At 33.0% G+C, this 15,404-nt stretch overlaps 1 protein-coding gene across 2 annotated transcripts; it reads left to right on the top strand.

Annotated features, from left to right (window-relative positions):
* Positions 1 to 9,091: 9,091 nt before the first annotated feature.
* LOC115955163 (U-box domain-containing protein 33-like) lies at positions 9,092 to 15,361 on the top strand. Of its 2 annotated transcripts, XR_004084057.1 has the most exons (9): positions 9,092 to 9,706; positions 10,341 to 10,462; positions 10,704 to 10,825; positions 11,414 to 11,518; positions 11,760 to 12,222; positions 12,419 to 12,538; positions 12,915 to 13,355; positions 13,480 to 14,253; positions 14,967 to 15,361. XR_004084057.1 is itself a non-coding variant. In XM_031073216.1 (8 exons), the coding sequence occupies exons 1-8, from the start codon at positions 9,532 to 9,534 to the stop codon at positions 14,197 to 14,199; spliced, it is 2,268 nt and encodes a 755-aa protein (XP_030929076.1). In that variant the 5' UTR covers positions 9,092 to 9,531; the 3' UTR covers positions 14,200 to 14,257. The 2 variants fall into 2 exon arrangements, 1 of the variants encoding a protein (XP_030929076.1); XM_031073216.1 differs by lacking the exon at positions 14,967 to 15,361 and having other exon boundaries at positions 13,480 to 14,257.
* Positions 15,362 to 15,404: the final 43 nt, after the last annotated feature.

The following is a 15,404-nucleotide window of genomic DNA, read 5'->3' as shown; positions in this document are numbered from 1 at the left end:
CCACCAGGGCAATTGGATAAGAGGCTATGCAAGATCCCTCGACAATACCAGTAGCTTCATAGCTGAACTTTGGGCTTTTAGGGATGGTCTAACCATTGCCCAAGAGCTTAGAATTAATAATTTGATTGTGGAGATGGTTGCACTTAGTGTGGTTATGCTTATGAATAATAGCTCGGCTAATCCATTAATGGAGCCTCTTCTATCTAACTGCAGGAACCTATTGCAGGACATACCCAACAAGCGGATAGTCCACACATTCCGGGAGGCGAATCAATGCGCTGATGCACTTGCTAGATTTGGAGGAAGCTCTATCTCCTCTTTTGTTGTTTTTTTGTATCCACCGCATGTGGTGGTTGAGCCTCTCTTTGCTGATAAGGAGGCTGTTAGTTGTAACAGACTTGTGTTCTCTTAGTTTTTTTAATATAATTCAGGGTTACCAAAAAAAAAAAAAAAAAGATTATATCAAATATTATATTCTCTAAAAATATTCCAATTAAATTAGATAATTTAGTTTAATATTTATATATTAATTAAATAATTTTTGGTCAGCTTGAGCTATATGCCCCCCCCCCCCCAAACCCAAAAAAAAAAAAAAAAAAAAAAAAAATCGGTCTTTTTCTTAAGCATACCTTTGGATTTTGGACGCAAAACAAAAAATGTTCTTCCAATATACTATGATGATCATCAACCAGAAAATTACTTATTTACGTCAATTATCACATATAAAATTTTCTTTTTTAAGTCAAAGATTCCTAAAGCATCTGGAATGCCAGTATACGCAATTAGCAAGCAATAAAAATAAATCCAATACAATTGAAATGGGTGAGATTAATGTCCGCAACGAGTTGAAGACTTGCTTGAATTTTTTAAATCAAAGATTACATTATATATATTATAAAATTTATAGTCGTTTTTCTATAGTGTTGAATAAAATTATTAATATTAGCAATGCGATGTATTATACTATGTTGTGTATGCTAGAGTGGATGCGGAAGAGGAAGTATAGAATAGGAATACTGAGAACACGAGGGTTACATGGTTCAGCCTTGACGGCCTGCATCCACGGAAGAATCCCTTAAGGGTTACATCTTTATTATGTATAAGAGTGTAGTACAATAACCTCCTGTATTACAATGAACCCTAACATGAGTATATATAGGTGACTAAATCTTAGACTATTAGTACAAGCAGGATTGGGCTTAGGCCTATTACATTGGGCTAATATATGTTTAATATATATCTCTAACATGTTGAATAAAATTATTAATATTAGCAATGCGATGTGTTATATCATGTTAAATATATTAATGTATATTATTAGCAACAACGTGATGTGTGTTATAATGAATCCTAACATGAGTATATATAGGCGACTAAATCCTAGACTACTAGTACAAGCAAGATTGGGCTTGGGCCTATTACATTGGGCTAATATATGTTTAATATATATCTCTAACATATAGGATAAAGTGTCTGTTTCTCTAAATAAAAAAAAAAAATAAATAAAAATAAAAGTCTATTTGGCTAAGTGTTTGGAAAGATTAAAAGAACATTTTTAAAACTTGAAACTCTATTTTACAACTACAATTTCTCATAATTTTTTTACAAACACTCATTTTAAACCCACAATTTTCTAATAGTTTATACAAACCACCTAAAATGTAATAGTTGATTAAGTATATTGTTGTTGTTTATAACATAATATATTTACCTATTAATAAAAAAATATTAATAATCACAAAAAAAAAAAATATATATATATATATAAGTTAATTAAGGATGAAATTCATCGTTTGGCCGGTCAACAGAAGCCAATCTCACATGTTGACATATTTTAGTAAGTAGGCCATCTCAGAAAATTCCTTGTGACAGCCAATATTCTTGGCATTATATATATTTGTGTGTGTGTGAGAGAGTGAGAGAGAGAGAGGGGGGGGGGGGGGGGTTAATTAAACACTTCACCTTCAATAAATGGAATTATGGAAATTATTCATCCATGCACCTTTCTAAGTTAACACTTGTACCATTATAGGTAGGCTGCAGTGGAACAACCATGATTTTATCTTTGGGGTCAAAACATTAAAAAGAAATTTGAAGATTCATCAAGAATAAAATATATATATATATATATTAAAATTCAAAAAATAAATGAATACATTAAAAATAAAACCAACCTATATTTAGTAACAAAATACAAAATAGAAAAACAAAACATAGAAATAATTATTTCTTAATATATTTCAACTCAATCATCTATATCATATCAAAATAGAATTCATCATTCTTTTAATTCTCCAAAAGTATTTTATATAATTAATTTTTTTACTTAATTTCTTTTTTAATTACTATATAAGATCAAACATTTCATTAGAAAATCATCTTTCATATTTTTGCAAAACCTAGTTTCAACTATCAACAATATTATAGTTGAATGCTCATTCCATGGCCAAAATGAGGATATACTCCTTTCGCCAAAATTTTCCAACAAAATGCCCCATATCTAAAACTATTTAAAGATATACCCATGTTTTAAAATCGAGTTTCAATGAAAAACTCGATTTGACGAAAATCGAGTTATAGGCAATCAAACTTAAAAATAAAAATAAATAAAAACCAGCATAGAACTTAAGTTTCATGGTAGTTTTTTCAAGAAACTCGATTTTCTAAAAATTGAGTTTCAAAACAAGGACATATCCCTAAATAATTTCAGACAGGAGCATTTTGCCATTTTGGCCCTTATTTCATAGATACAGACTTGCAGTTGAAACTATAATAGTAAGTATACTACAACCTCTCTATAAATAAATTTGAAATTCGGATGTTGAATTATTATGCTTATAATGGTGGATACTAGATACTTATACAAATAAAAATAAAATTTACCAAAAGAAGACATTTTTTAGCTGGTGGAAATATTCTGAAGATATTCGAAGGCCTTGGAAACCTGAGAGTGGACATATTCTTGGGGGGGCACGTGTGGGGAGTTTCCTGTTAGCATACTATTCATTAAGAATTTTTAATTTTTAATTTTTTTGGGAGAATAAACTCACTAAAATATTTCTTGGTCAGGATTGGGTTTCTTCACTTCATCAATAGACTATAGTCTTTGTGTTTGGGGGGGGGGGGGGGACCTAGATGGCAAGCAAAATTCATATGGTGGTGGCCTCGAGAGACATAGGCAAATTTTCCTTGGAAGGTATGCACTTAATTCGCACCTGGATTGCCTAACTATAGTTGATGAGGATGCCGAGGACACTTGCCTAATCTCGGATGGTTGAGGGACAGAGTCAGTGGGTGCATGGGGCAACTTGAGGGGGAACAAGGGAAACTTGGTACTGAACCAGGAAGAGAAGAGAAAGGAAGTACAAGATGGCCATCCCCTTCACATTAAATGCATTGAAACCACTTAGCTGACTGCATTAATGGGAAAATGACTTTGAATAGTGTTACCATAACTAATGTTCAAGTGTAAAAACCTTCTAGCAAAGTCCTAATGGGACAAGTATCAAGATAGTTTGATCATTGCCTTCCAAATGTAAGGTCCAGATGCATCTTGGCTAAGCTATATAAAGCCAATAAGCACCTAGATTAAATGGGGGGAAGGGGGGGAACAGAGAGAGAGAAAAACCATTCAATTGTATCTTCATCCTCGGGTTGAAGCCAAGGACGAACACTTAGCTATTTCCTATACAAATTCTAGTTGAATACTTCCACTTCGTATACACAATTTGACTCTGATCTTCGTTTCATCTTACACTATGAATATTACGAGGTTGACCTTGCATCCCATCTCTATAAATTAATTGTGTGAGTGATGTAATACCCCACATAATTTTATTTGAAGTTATTATTAAGTTTTCTTTTAAATATAATTGATGGGCCATAGGTATTCTTTTTATTAATAACTACAGTCCGCTACCCCACTAAGCCCACATCTCTAATACAAACTACAAGGTAAAAGAAGAGATAATTAGGGTTTTCATAGCAAGGGTTTTATCAAAGAGGCTAAGAGGTGTTTTTCCTTGCAGTTTAGAGCACATACAATTGAAGAATCAATCAAATTGTTCAAGGTATGATTTCTCACTGTTAGAAACAAAGAATTAAGAAGTTAGAATTCTATCATGGAAAACTTTAGTGATGTGTAGATTGTTGAATTGGTAATTTCTTAGATTACGATTTACACTATTTCAATAATTCTTGAATCCTAGGTTGCCACTGTTCGGATTCTAGAACAAAAGCCGAAATTATTAAATCCATGAATAAGGCTTGCATCGTTTTCGTAGGACTATAAGAGCTTTTGGACTGCTGATCTATACCATAATGTTAATTCTGATTTGCTGGAGAATTTGCACCCAACCCCACACATGTTTCACTAGCTAGCTCTCATTTTTTGAAAGTCCTATTTTCTCTTATTGATAGCTTTGATAGTCTATGCCTAGGTGTTGACCATTCCCAAACACAATGAACCATTTAGGGTTTAACACGTCTACAATTTTTTTAAATGGATAATGACAGATTTGAGATTTCATACCAAAATTCTTATATTAAATCCATAGGGTCAATGAATGTTAAATTCATTAACAGAATCATATTGGTTTTGGCCCACCGTTTGCATTGAGGTTATATATTAAATCCTAAAGTGTTGGCTACTGCATTTCTCATGGTAAAATGAGTTTCGATTAATGCAAGGATGTAGTATTGGTTAGAATACCATTGGTTAGAGAAACATTAATTCAGTGTTGAAAGTGTTATTAGTTCAACAAAGTATAATTCTAGTGAGTCTATTTGTATAGTTCTATAAACTTTATATTTTGTAGAGGATATTAAGTATATTTTCATGATTGATTATAGGTCCTATTTAAGAGTGTTTTGAGGCTCTTTGGAGGTTGTTTTGGCTGGACTTTCAGAGTGATTCAAGTGCTATAAGTAATTATGCATGCACAAGTTTTGTTCTTTAGGTTCTTAGAAGTTAAAGATTTTCTAAAATTATATTTTTAAGGTTAAATTTTTAAAAGTTTATCAAAAATCATTTTTACACTATTGAAAGAGAAATTTTGACTTTTAAATAATGTTTTAAAGAGAAACTTTGAATTCTAAATAATGTTTTGAACGTCCGAATCTCATTTAAAAGATGAGTTCTAAACTAAACTATTTTCATAAAATAATTGAGTTTCAAAGTAAGTTTTCTAAAAAGGTTCTTGTTCTTTAAATTTGTGTAAAACCAAGTGATTTCAAAGTCATATTCCTATTCTCCAAATGATATTTAAAATGTTACTTTTAGCAAATTGAATTTTCAGATTTACTCAAGAATTGTAAAATATTTATATAATTCCTCGGTTCCTATTTGTTCCCTAAGGGAGTCAAGCATCCTTTGATTCTATTTCAATTCAATATTGTGATATTCGATATGTCTTTATATCTGGAATAATTGTTAATATTAAAAAAAGTATTCTATTTTGTATATATTTTGTTTTGTGATATGTAACTCAAAATGAGTGTTTTTAGAATTGATCAGATATATGTGTAAATCCACTCACAGGATTGTATGTGAAAATATGTGTTGATCCCTCACCAACAGAGTTTAGATGTTGGTATCCGCTCATAAGATTGTATGTGAGAATATGTAATGTGTAGATATGACACTATGCTCTGATCAATTATCTAGATGTGTTTTCAAATGACTTTAAGATTTGATTATATATGTATTAAGTGGTTCTTTATATGTTTGGAAAACTACATCGGATATTTTGAGTGAAATTGTGAAATCAAACTCGTGCTTTGCTTGACTCTATTCCGTTGTGTATTTTGAATAATTACTTACTAGATGTGTAGCTCACCACATCAATTACTGTTTTCAGATTAAAGTGTAGTTGGGAATATAGAACCTTTAGATCGCTTTGTAAGGTGCAAGGTAGAGCGTGAAAGTTGTAGGCGACTTCAGTATTACTTGAAGACTTATAGAATTTTAGTTACCTTTATTTTGTAATTCATGTTTTATATAGTGGAGATTATTTCCAATTTGTGGAGTTTAGATTTTTGTAAGAGGTTTTTTTATTTTTGATGAAGTGCAAATCGTCAATCTTGTAGGTTCGTCCAGATGGAGCCGTATCTTCGTCGGTGTCATTGTGAAACTGGTAAGGTAGCTCCCTTAAGGTGGACACCGGTGTGGTGCCTGCCACAACGTCTCCGATGCCAAAGTCAGTATAAGAGAACTTTGAGGAAATAACAAAGTATCAGAATAACTAGAAATGCTTTGAGGTGTGTCTGTGTACCTTGTGTTGGTGTTGTGAGGGCTCTATATATGCTCCCACAGCCCCTAGCCGTTGTGGTTGTTAATGTGGCTTTAATGTCTCTTTTGGTAACGTCTCATGCTTAGTAATGTGTGCCTTAATGAGGCATCCAACGGTCTGTACAGCTGGTCTTGTAACCGCTCGGGACATTATTGGCTGTATTGAATGGTTTTGTTACCTTCGTCAGTGATATGGACATGTGGTTAGTTCGTCTCAGAGGACAGCCTCGTCGGTCTCGATGAGGTCGTCCAAGAAAGGTGAGTTCGTCAGTCCCATCAGATGGTGAGTTTGTTAGTCCCATCAAATCGTGAGTTCGTCAATCCCATCAATTTTATTTTATTTTTTTTATGAGTATTGTTTCTTTGGAGTTTTAATTTATTTTGGATCAATTATGTTTATAGAGTTACATAAGTTCAACAAGTTAGTCATGCATCTAAATTCATGTTCCATGGATTTGGGTCGTGACAAGTGAACAATAGCTCAATTAAAAACGAGCCTTTATTAATTGTTCTACTTTTCACCCGCCATAGGCTTGTTGTGTAAGAAGAAACAATAGATTAATACATTGATATTGTATGATTCACAAGCTACTTTATTAATTAATTCTTTTTCTCGTATACATACATACATACATACATATATATATAACCATGACTAAAATTTTTAATTTTTTCATATATCTATGAATTCTTACTACAAATGGACTAATTATACTATTAATAAACTACAAATAATAATTGAAATCATATAAACCTTTTTTTAGAGAGTTTCAACTTATCTTGATGATAGCTCTTTATAAACATATTTACAAACTTACATTATTCAATCTTGAGTCTATATAATTATTATTTTTAAATAACTACACATATAAAGTGTAATAATATAATATTATATATAGTTAAATCAAACTTTTATGTTCATCAGTTTGTTCACAAAAACGTTATTGTGTTCGAACTTGGTTTATTATATAGTTGAGCCTAACTTTAGACTTAAGTTTGAAGTGTTTGATAAACAAATGAACATATACTTGTCTTTTCCTAGATAAGTTCAGGCTATTCATAAACATTTTTTTGTTTATTTACAACCTTCCACCTTTACCTAGTTATAATTAATGGATATGCTAATATTATTTTGTTTGAACTTAGATCGTTTAATAGTTGAGACTAACCTTGAACTTGTGCTTGTTTTATTTGCTAAACAAACAAATATAAATATGACTGTTACAGAAGCGAGCTTGAACTATTCATAAAAAATTTTGCTCATTTACGGTTCTATACCTTAAACCAAATATAATTAATGGAGCCAAAGCATTTGAGTATTTTGTGGGCCTAACTCATTTTGTAGTATCGCCCACCTTACACTAATCTATTTAGTTTGTAAGCTAAGGATATTCGGTTAGTTATTATATATTCTTTAGTCACTTTCACCATTACTTCAACGAAATTTAGACAGATAAGATACAATTTATAAAAAGAAAATATAGTTTCTTAACCAGAGGAAATATTCAAAATTAATGATATTCCTTCCTCAAAAAAAAAAAAAACAAAAAAATTTAATGATATTCCAGCTGCCTACTTGGGATGTGGGGTCTTGGGGGAGTGGGCTCTTATCAGCCTACTTGCTCATCAAGAAATGGCTTAGTCAGCTAAAGTCTTCCTGCCTTATAAAAAAAATAAAAAAATAAAAATGTTACTCGAACAAGTAGTTTAAAGAAAAAAAAATTATGTTTCTTCGTATCAACATCAAGTTACAAATTCAAGGATTGGAATCGTTTATGAATTTTTTCGGAATTATTTTCTCGTCTGGTTTTTCAAACCTAACGATTACTAAGCCGCCCTGAGCCCAAAAAGTAATAAATCAATTTGCATCATCAAGTATGATTTCTCAACCTTTGGTTCTTAAAGAGAGTAAAAATGGCATCGCAACCGTGTCTGCATTTTATGGCTCTGTGACTGGTACTTAAATTTTGACTAGCAATAAAGAGAATTTCGTGAAACAGATAGAACCTCAAATCGGCTATATAAATATTACACACAAGTACACAAGTTGCAATAACATTTTGTGATACCATGTAACAAAGAAACATCAAATGTGACACAAAAACTTTCTAATTAAATAATAAAATAAAAATAAGTAGATACCTTTTCAAAATGACCATTTCAGAATCCCAAACTCCATATATATAATTACTGAAATAGATTGTTCATCCAATGTAGGCCAATGTTCTTGATTGAAAATATTAATATATATCCGTACACGCGTTTCCTCACTAAAACTTTAGCTATAGGCTATAGGCTATAGCTGAATCAATCAACTTTTCCTAGGCTCGATCTGTTGAATGTCGGGGCATTTGTGAGCAAAAACACGTGATATATATATATATATATATAGTTTAATTTTAAATCCTAAGTTCAATTTAATTTTTAAATTTTTGTGTCAAATTAATTATTAAATACAAAAATTAAAAAGTTTAAATTTAATTAAATTTTAAATTGAAGTTTATTTTTTTATTACGTCTCTGATTTTATTTTTTAAATATTTATGACAAGTAAATTATTGGAGAGTAGAAGCCAAGAGTCCAAATCCAGTGTTCATCAATTAGTCCCGCCCGGGTCCATGCTAGTGTACAAACAAAATAGGCCAGAGATGCAATCCCTTAATAGTCCTAGTCAACTAGTCATATTTTCAACCTGTTGATATTTCAGAAACTTCATAGAACCAACAAAGTCAACTTCCAATTCTTCATTATAAATAGGTACCCCACTTTTTGCTGATTCTTATATTCTCTTCAAACAATTAAATCTGGTGGTCACGATGATCTTTGAGTCTTGATTGGGGTGCCTAGCCCTTGTTGTCTTCTGAGTTTTTGTGTTTCTTTTGGTGTTTTTCACCTTGTGTTTGCTGCTGGTGTCAGAGATTACTTTGTTTTGTTTGTCTGGTGTTTTGGTCAAGCTGCGTTTGTATATACTATGTGTATTTGTTGATTTAAACATTTCATTCCTTAAAAAAAAAAAAAAAAAAAAAAAAAAGTGGGGATTATTAGCATGAGTTATACTTTAATGAGGTAGTGTGAGATTGTGATGAACGAGTTTCCTATAAGAAGTGAACTTTTAGATGTTTTCCATTACTTATCATAGTTGTGGGGGTGAGTTGTGAGTTGTCTTGTGCCTGCAATTTAGGTGCAACCATTTGATTATATATTTCAAGTATTAGATTTCTAGATATTGGGGCTCCAGGAAATATGGCAAGTAGGCATGAGGCATCAGAGGTTTTCTTGTTTGAAGATATTATATATGTTGCTTTGGGAACTGATGTGAGAGAATGCAAATCAATCCTGTTGTGGGCTGTACAGAACTCTGGAGGAAAGAGAATTTGCATCCTTCACGTACATCAGCCTCCACAGTTGATCCCTTTTAGTATGTCCCAGAATCTACATCTATATCTGTCTGTCTGTCTGTCTGTCTGTCTGTCTGTCTCTCTCTCTCTCTCTCTCTATATATATATAGTTTGCATGTTCAGTTATGAACACATATATAATAACACAAACACTCTCACACACACATATATTTGTCTGAATATGTTTTATGTATACAAAACATGGAAGTTTTATGATAATTCAGTGTTTGATGTTGTAAAAATTGATCTATTACAATTGACTATTCTTTGTTTTATGACTTTTTGGAGTTGCACTGTTCAATGGTTTGTTTGTTGACTCCAAATGACAAACTTGATAACGATCTGCCTCTTCATGATAAATTTTCTAAAATTTAGAGAATTTTTATTATCCTGAAGAAATGATTTGGAATTTTGGATAATTTAGGAAAATAAGAAAAACTTGGTAACTCCAACTTATATTTGGATGTGATTCTAAACTAATGATATTGTAATATAATGAAATGTGGCTAAACAATCGATTTACAATACCAAGGTAATTGACTGAAGATTGTTCATTATGGAGGGATGCGTATTTGTCTCAAAGGTTTTTACTTTTTTTGAATGGTTTTCATTATTTTTAAAGAGAATTTATTTGACCTTTTTCTTGGTTTGCAGTGGGTACAAGAGCTCCTGCAAGCAAACTGAAGGAAAGTATCGTAAGGGAATACCGGGAAAAAGAAAGGCAAAAAATGCAAAAGACCCTGGATGATTACCTTCTTATCTGTCGCCAAATGGGGGTAATAAATCCTTCTCTTTTAATTAGTATACACTTTTTCTTGTTAATTTGTTCAGTTTGTTTTGGCTTTAAAGAAGCTGTCTCTCTAAAACAGAAACCATGAAGCTATGTATGGAATGACGGTCACTTTTAGAAACTTTTAAGTTTGGAATTGATAGCTTAAATGTCCAGTGAGTTCCTTTTGAGAATGCAAATTTGCTGAGTTTCTAATTTATTTTGGCTTTGCTGTTTTTTAATTCTAGGTACAGGCAAAGAAAGTATATACAGAAATGGACTGTATTAAAGAGGGAATCGTAGACCTCATTTCCCAGCATGACATCAAGAAGCTTGTTATGGGTGCAGCAGCAGAGAAGCAATACAAAAAGTACAAAATACATTAGAACTTTCCCTTTTTTTCATGCTGACTTCTTTGTATATCCACCATGGCCACATAATACTAGAATAAAAATTATATGATGTACATGAATGTGCTTTATTGAGTATCACTTTTGATTGCTTCGGAATAGATACATTGTTAATAGGTCTTTAACTGTACAAGATGATCTGGAATTTTCAAAGAAGGCCAGGCCAATGTTCAGACCATAAGGGAAGTTGGGGAATGAAGAACAGAACACCTTAGTAGCACTTATTCAAGTTGTACTAAAAAGAAAGTTTTCTAATAATAAACAAAGACAATAAATCTTGAATAGATACACCAAGCAATTTGAAATGTCTGTTTGTTTGTTCAATTAGTTAATTGAATTCCTTGAACACATGGCTTTATTATTGTTGGTGTCAAATGAGATTTTTATTTTTTTTGCAATCTACTTCCTGGTTTTTTGAGATTATGGTCTTCATTTGTTTTTTTCATGATGGTCAAGTAGCTTATGTTTTGACATCAACAACTTCTGTATGATTTTGAGATCTCAGAACATTGTTAAAGATATTAATACATTGTCTCTCAATGATGCAGAAAAATGATGGAACTCAGGTCTACTAAAGCTATGTATGTGCGTGAGAAAGCACCTGTCTCATGTCAAATACAATTTATCTGCAAAGGAAACCTCATCCATACTAGGTTTGCTTGACAGTTTTCTTAATGACATTGCAGCTATGATGTGTATGATTGATAGTAAATATTACAAAATGCTTGATAAGTTTCTGATCAAGAAGGTTGTACACTAGAAATTGTGAAAGTACATTGGTTGTCATTTCATGATCCCTTGTTGGCTAAGTAACCGTCACTCGATGCAAGTACCATATCATTTCTACTTAACTGTCTTAATCTTTTTACTAATGCAAGTACCATATCAAAACAGGCAATCACGTGCAGACACTGAAACAGGAGAAGCAAACCCTTTGAGATCAAGGTCTGTTACTTTCAGCCAAAATAGGGATATCACCGAACCTGGACCAGCAAACTACTATAGATCACAATCTGTAACACTGGGGCACAATAGGGACATCCATGGAAGGAACATTCTATTCCCACAAGGTATGGAGGAGCTTCCATCTCTTAAGAACAAGTTTGATGCAGAAGAGAGTTCTGATGAATGGGATGGGTCATCAAGGAGGAGTACTTCAGTTTACTCAACCAGGTCTCCCAAAAGAGTAGTTGACGTAACTCTGACTTCATGGAGTGAGGGGAATGAGTTTAGTACACTCTCTCCACCTACCTATTATTCAAGAAGCCCTTCTACTGTGGAGGCTGCATCTTCATTATGGCAACCAAGTTCAAGTTCCTTATCAACAAGCTCTTCTAATGGAGCTCTCAGTGCTGCAGTATGTGCAAAACATTCATTTGTGGGGTGGGAGACATGTATTTTTGTTATGAAGCATTTGAACATTTTGATGTGTGAGTTCTAATTGGATTTATCTATACAAAGCATTTTTCCTGTTCTTCAACATTATTCTTCTGAATTGATCAATCACTAAACAATATGAAGGCTTTGAAATTTTTACTTTTATCTTATCCTAGCAGGATGGAAGTTTAGATAATACTCTTTATGAGCAATATCAACAAGCGGCAGAAGAGGCTGACAAAGAGACACAAAGGCGTCGGAAAGCTGAAAGAGATTTGGTTGAGGCTCTACGCAGGGTATGTTATTTTAGAAAATCTTGAACTTTTTGCATTTATGGAGATATTCTTTTACACTCTTTCATCTTAAATGCGAATGTACTATAAATGGATTTTTCAATTTTGTTAGTTTTTCATACTTGACCAAAATATTGTAGATGAATATTAGCTTGTTGTGAATGTACTTATAATGGATTTTTCAATTTCATGTTAAATTTTCATACTTGACCAAAATATTTGAATATCAGCTCGGCAAAGAAAAATCTCTGCTTGCTACAGAATTAACTGTTTCAGCACACTGCAAACCTGTTCTTGTCTATCATATGCACCATTCTTGAAAAATATACCAATGTAATCACTAAAGGTGCAAAATTTAACTCAATTTTTTTATCAACAGGCCCAAGAAGAGTCGTTTCAAAGAAAAGAAATTGAGGAAGCTCTATTAAAAGGGAAAGAAGAAGTTGAAAAGGTTAAGAATCAGAGGGACCAACTCATGGAAGAATTTCGGAATTCCCATGAACAAATAATATTATTAAAGAGCCAACTTGAAAATTTACAGAAAGAGAGGGATGAGTTTAAGATGGAGCGTGACAATGCACTGAAAGAGGCTGAAGAACTGAGAAGAAAACAAGCAGAGGCCTCTAGACATTTACCTCAGTTCTTCTCTGAGTACTCACTCTCTGAGATTGAAGAAGCTACTCATGGCTTTGATGAATCCCTCAAAATTGGACAAGGAGGATATGGTAGCATTTATAAAGGTCGCCTGCATCAAACCAAGGTTGCAATAAAGAGGCTAGAATCTCAAGGCTCACAAGGCCCCTCAGAATTCCGAATGGAGGTTTGTGTATTATTTACAATTTGGTTAATACTAAATTCTTTCTCACAACATAAAAGATAAGAAAAAGCTACAACACATATTTGCACTTGAATAATGGACTTAGTTTACTTGATTGTTATATCAGGTTCGTGTATTGAGTCACTTGAGGCATCCCAATCTTGTCAGACTCATAGGATCTTGCCCGGAAGTTTTTGCACTAATTTATGAGTATCTCCCCTGTGGAAGCCTTGAAGATCGACTAAATTGCAAGGACAACAGCCCTCCATTATCATGGCAAACTCGAATATGCATTGCCACGGAGTTGTGCTCAGTCCTGGTGTATCTTCATTGCATTAAACCTCACAGCATTGTACATGGTGATTTAAAACCATCCAATGTACTCCTTGATTCCAACTTTGTTTGTAAACTTAGTGACTTTGGAATCTGCCGTATGTTATGCCATGATAAAAGTTCAAGCAACACAACACTGTGTCATTTTACCGATCCGAAGGGAACCATTCCTTACATAGATCCTGAGTTCGTTGATACAGGAAAGCTTACTAGGAAGTCAGATGTTTACTCCTTTGGGATCATACTAATACAGTTGTTGACTGGGAGATCAGCCATCAAATTAGCAAATGCAGTGCAAAATGCCTTAGATGCCAGAAATTTGAAAACCGTCTTGGATCCTTCAGCTGGAGACTGGCCATTTGAGCTTGCTCAAGAGTTGGCTCGCTTGGCCTTGAGGTGTTGTGACAAGAACAGAAAGAACCGGCCAGACCTTGGGTCAGATGTCAGGAATGTACTTGAACAAATGAGGGCTTCATGTGGAGCCTCATCCTTGTACCGACAGGAACCTGAATAGCATTATTGCCAACTACCTCCATCTATATATTGTATTTGTAGCAAAATTTACAAGGTAAGTTAATTATGTTCCTATCTTTTTTTCAATATTTGGGAATGGCTTATCTCTATGTTCATATCCATCATAGACCTTATGGCACTCTCCGTTATAATTCAAGTGTCTCCAATACTTGCATTGCATAAATTCATCCTTATGTATACTGGTTACTCGGAATAATATTTGCTACAGGTACTTTACCACAATATGATCCTTTTGTCTCTTCCAACAAACACTTTATCCCACAAACTTCTATTTGTTTTGTTTTGATGAATGAGAAATTTTATTTCAAAGAATACACATTTACAAAGAATTAAAAAAAATCAGAATCAAAACAGTTCAATACTTAAGACAACCTATCCCACTTAATCATTAGGGGGAAAAAAAAAAATCAAATACAGGCTAGAAATACCCCCACATGGAACATAAGGCCCTATTCTGAACACTGTTGCAGAAACTGCTATTATCAAACTCAATTATACTCTTGGTCTCCTAGCATATTAGCTTCACAATGTTGTGCTCAAATTTAATCCTCTGGTGAAGGAGGGCATTCCCATGTTGTCAAATGTGATAATCAGCACTGAGCAGACTATTAGTATGCCAGGGGATATAAGCCACAATCTTATTTCATACCAACAGAATTTATGGTGCTTAAATCGGAGGACAGATGGTTAATGGTTTATGTTATTGTCATCAAATATAATGAAATATATTTATTTGAAAATTTTCAGGTAGTCTTGCAAGATTTGTTTGTGGCAGCAAATGGTTTTTTTCTCATGAAGCAGCGCTCGACTTTGAGAAGAGGGCTGGACAGTGGTCAGCGGGCTTTACACTTAAAATAAAGGACAATCTTAAGCTTGCATACTACAACCTTCTTCTCTTCCTTCCATCATTCAGATGTGACTGCAACACAGCATTGAAATCATTTTTTTGTTTCTTTCTTTTTGAGCTCTACAAATCATTCATACCAATCTTTCCGGGAAGGGGGGAAGAAAAAAAAATGTATATATATAATGTACATGCTTTCTTCATTCTTTAAATCTTTGTTGTATAATATACTTTTTTTAGCCTTTGTTGTATCTTTGATGTATGACAATAGATGAAGTCAATTTTTGTTCTTTGTTAATTTGTGACATTTTAATGTAATTTTGTAGTTTTATGAGTTAGGA

This window comes from Quercus lobata, chromosome 8, assembly GCF_001633185.2.
Source record: "Quercus lobata isolate SW786 chromosome 8, ValleyOak3.0 Primary Assembly, whole genome shotgun sequence".
NCBI classification, from domain to species: domain Eukaryota; kingdom Viridiplantae; phylum Streptophyta; class Magnoliopsida; order Fagales; family Fagaceae; genus Quercus; species Quercus lobata.
This window is presented reverse-complemented; position numbering and strand designations above follow the sequence as displayed.